Here is a 1,215-nt window from a genome sequence, read left to right on the forward strand (position 1 = left end):
ATAAATAATATTATATCTTATTTATAGAAAATATTTAAATATTTCTATATTAATATAGTTTAATTTAAATTTTTATATTTTTATATTGATATATTTTAAAAATATATTATTCTATATAAAATATTTTACATATGTTTTATGTTTAATATATTTTGTGTTAATTACATCAATCATAAACATTAAACGAATAAATTAATAAAAAAAATATATATAAAAAATATGTATATATGTACATGTACAAAAATTATAATAATTTTATACATATACCTTTAATAACACAAAATTTAATCTTCACCTGCTGGAATAGCATCTTCTAATCTTTTAATAAATTTAACACGTAATTCAGTTACATTATCATTTTTTAGTTGGTCTTGTACAAACCAACAAGCAATTTCCATTTGTACCATTTCACAAGCACCTCTTAATACTCCAATTAATACATTACAATATTTTAAATTTAAACAATGATCTGGTAATTCAACAAATTCTGTTAATGGATTTGCTTCAAAACATAAAGAAAATTCATCACCAGCAGCACTCCAATTTGTAATTGTTGGTGTTATTCCCAAAAATATTTTAAAACCAGTTTGTATTTTTTCGGCTGTATCTCGAAAATCATAACATCGTCCAGATCCAGTTCGAGCTAAGAAATCTTCTATTAAACGAATACCCATATTGTAACCCATTCTTTCTAATTGTTTATTTACATCTTCTATATTTTCATAATCCTTTAATAATTGAGCTACTAGTGCTCCATATGTCAATGTAAATAATTCTGAATTCTGAAATGTATAATTTTATATAAATTTATTTCATATTTAAATAAATATTCACTTTAGTTTGAAATTTTATACATTATGTCTAACCTCATTCTTAAAATATATAATATATAATCTCTGATATATAAACAGAATAAAATTTAAAAATATATGATTTAAATATATCTTATAAAAATTAATATAATACATAAAATACTTACAACTTTTTTCGAGTCAAGTTTCGTACTTGTTCGTGACATATTTATATACACGATCGTTCAATCGCTTATGGTTGATAATGTCGCCAATTTATTATTAAATTATTTATTATTAATTTATTATTAAATTATTTTGACTTATTTGATTATTTGCGAATAATTATAAAAATAATTTTTATATTATTAATTTTTTCAAAAAAATAAAAAATAAAATATTCAAAAAAATATTAATATAATAT

The 1,215-nt window shown here is 19.3% G+C and overlaps 1 protein-coding gene across 1 annotated transcript in view; it reads right to left on the reverse strand.

The window, feature by feature from the left end:
- Window positions 1–1,123, reverse strand: part of LOC102671845 (trafficking protein particle complex subunit 3) — a 2,425-nt gene extending 1,302 nt beyond the window's left edge. Inside the window, exons 1-2 of the mRNA XM_006613807.2 lie at window positions 980–1,123; window positions 268–782 (exon numbers count right to left, since the gene is read on the reverse strand). Coding sequence (XP_006613870.1) covers window positions 285–782; window positions 980–1,018 — 537 coding nt within the window. The 5' untranslated portion in view covers window positions 1,019–1,123 and the 3' untranslated portion in view covers window positions 268–284. The remainder of the gene's footprint in view (window positions 1–267; window positions 783–979) is intronic.
- Between the last annotated feature and the right edge of the window lie 92 nt (window positions 1,124–1,215).

Source organism: Apis dorsata, unplaced genomic scaffold (genome assembly GCF_000469605.1).
Source record: "Apis dorsata unplaced genomic scaffold, Apis dorsata 1.3 scaffold_163, whole genome shotgun sequence".
Taxonomy (NCBI): Eukaryota; Metazoa; Arthropoda; class Insecta; order Hymenoptera; family Apidae; genus Apis; species Apis dorsata.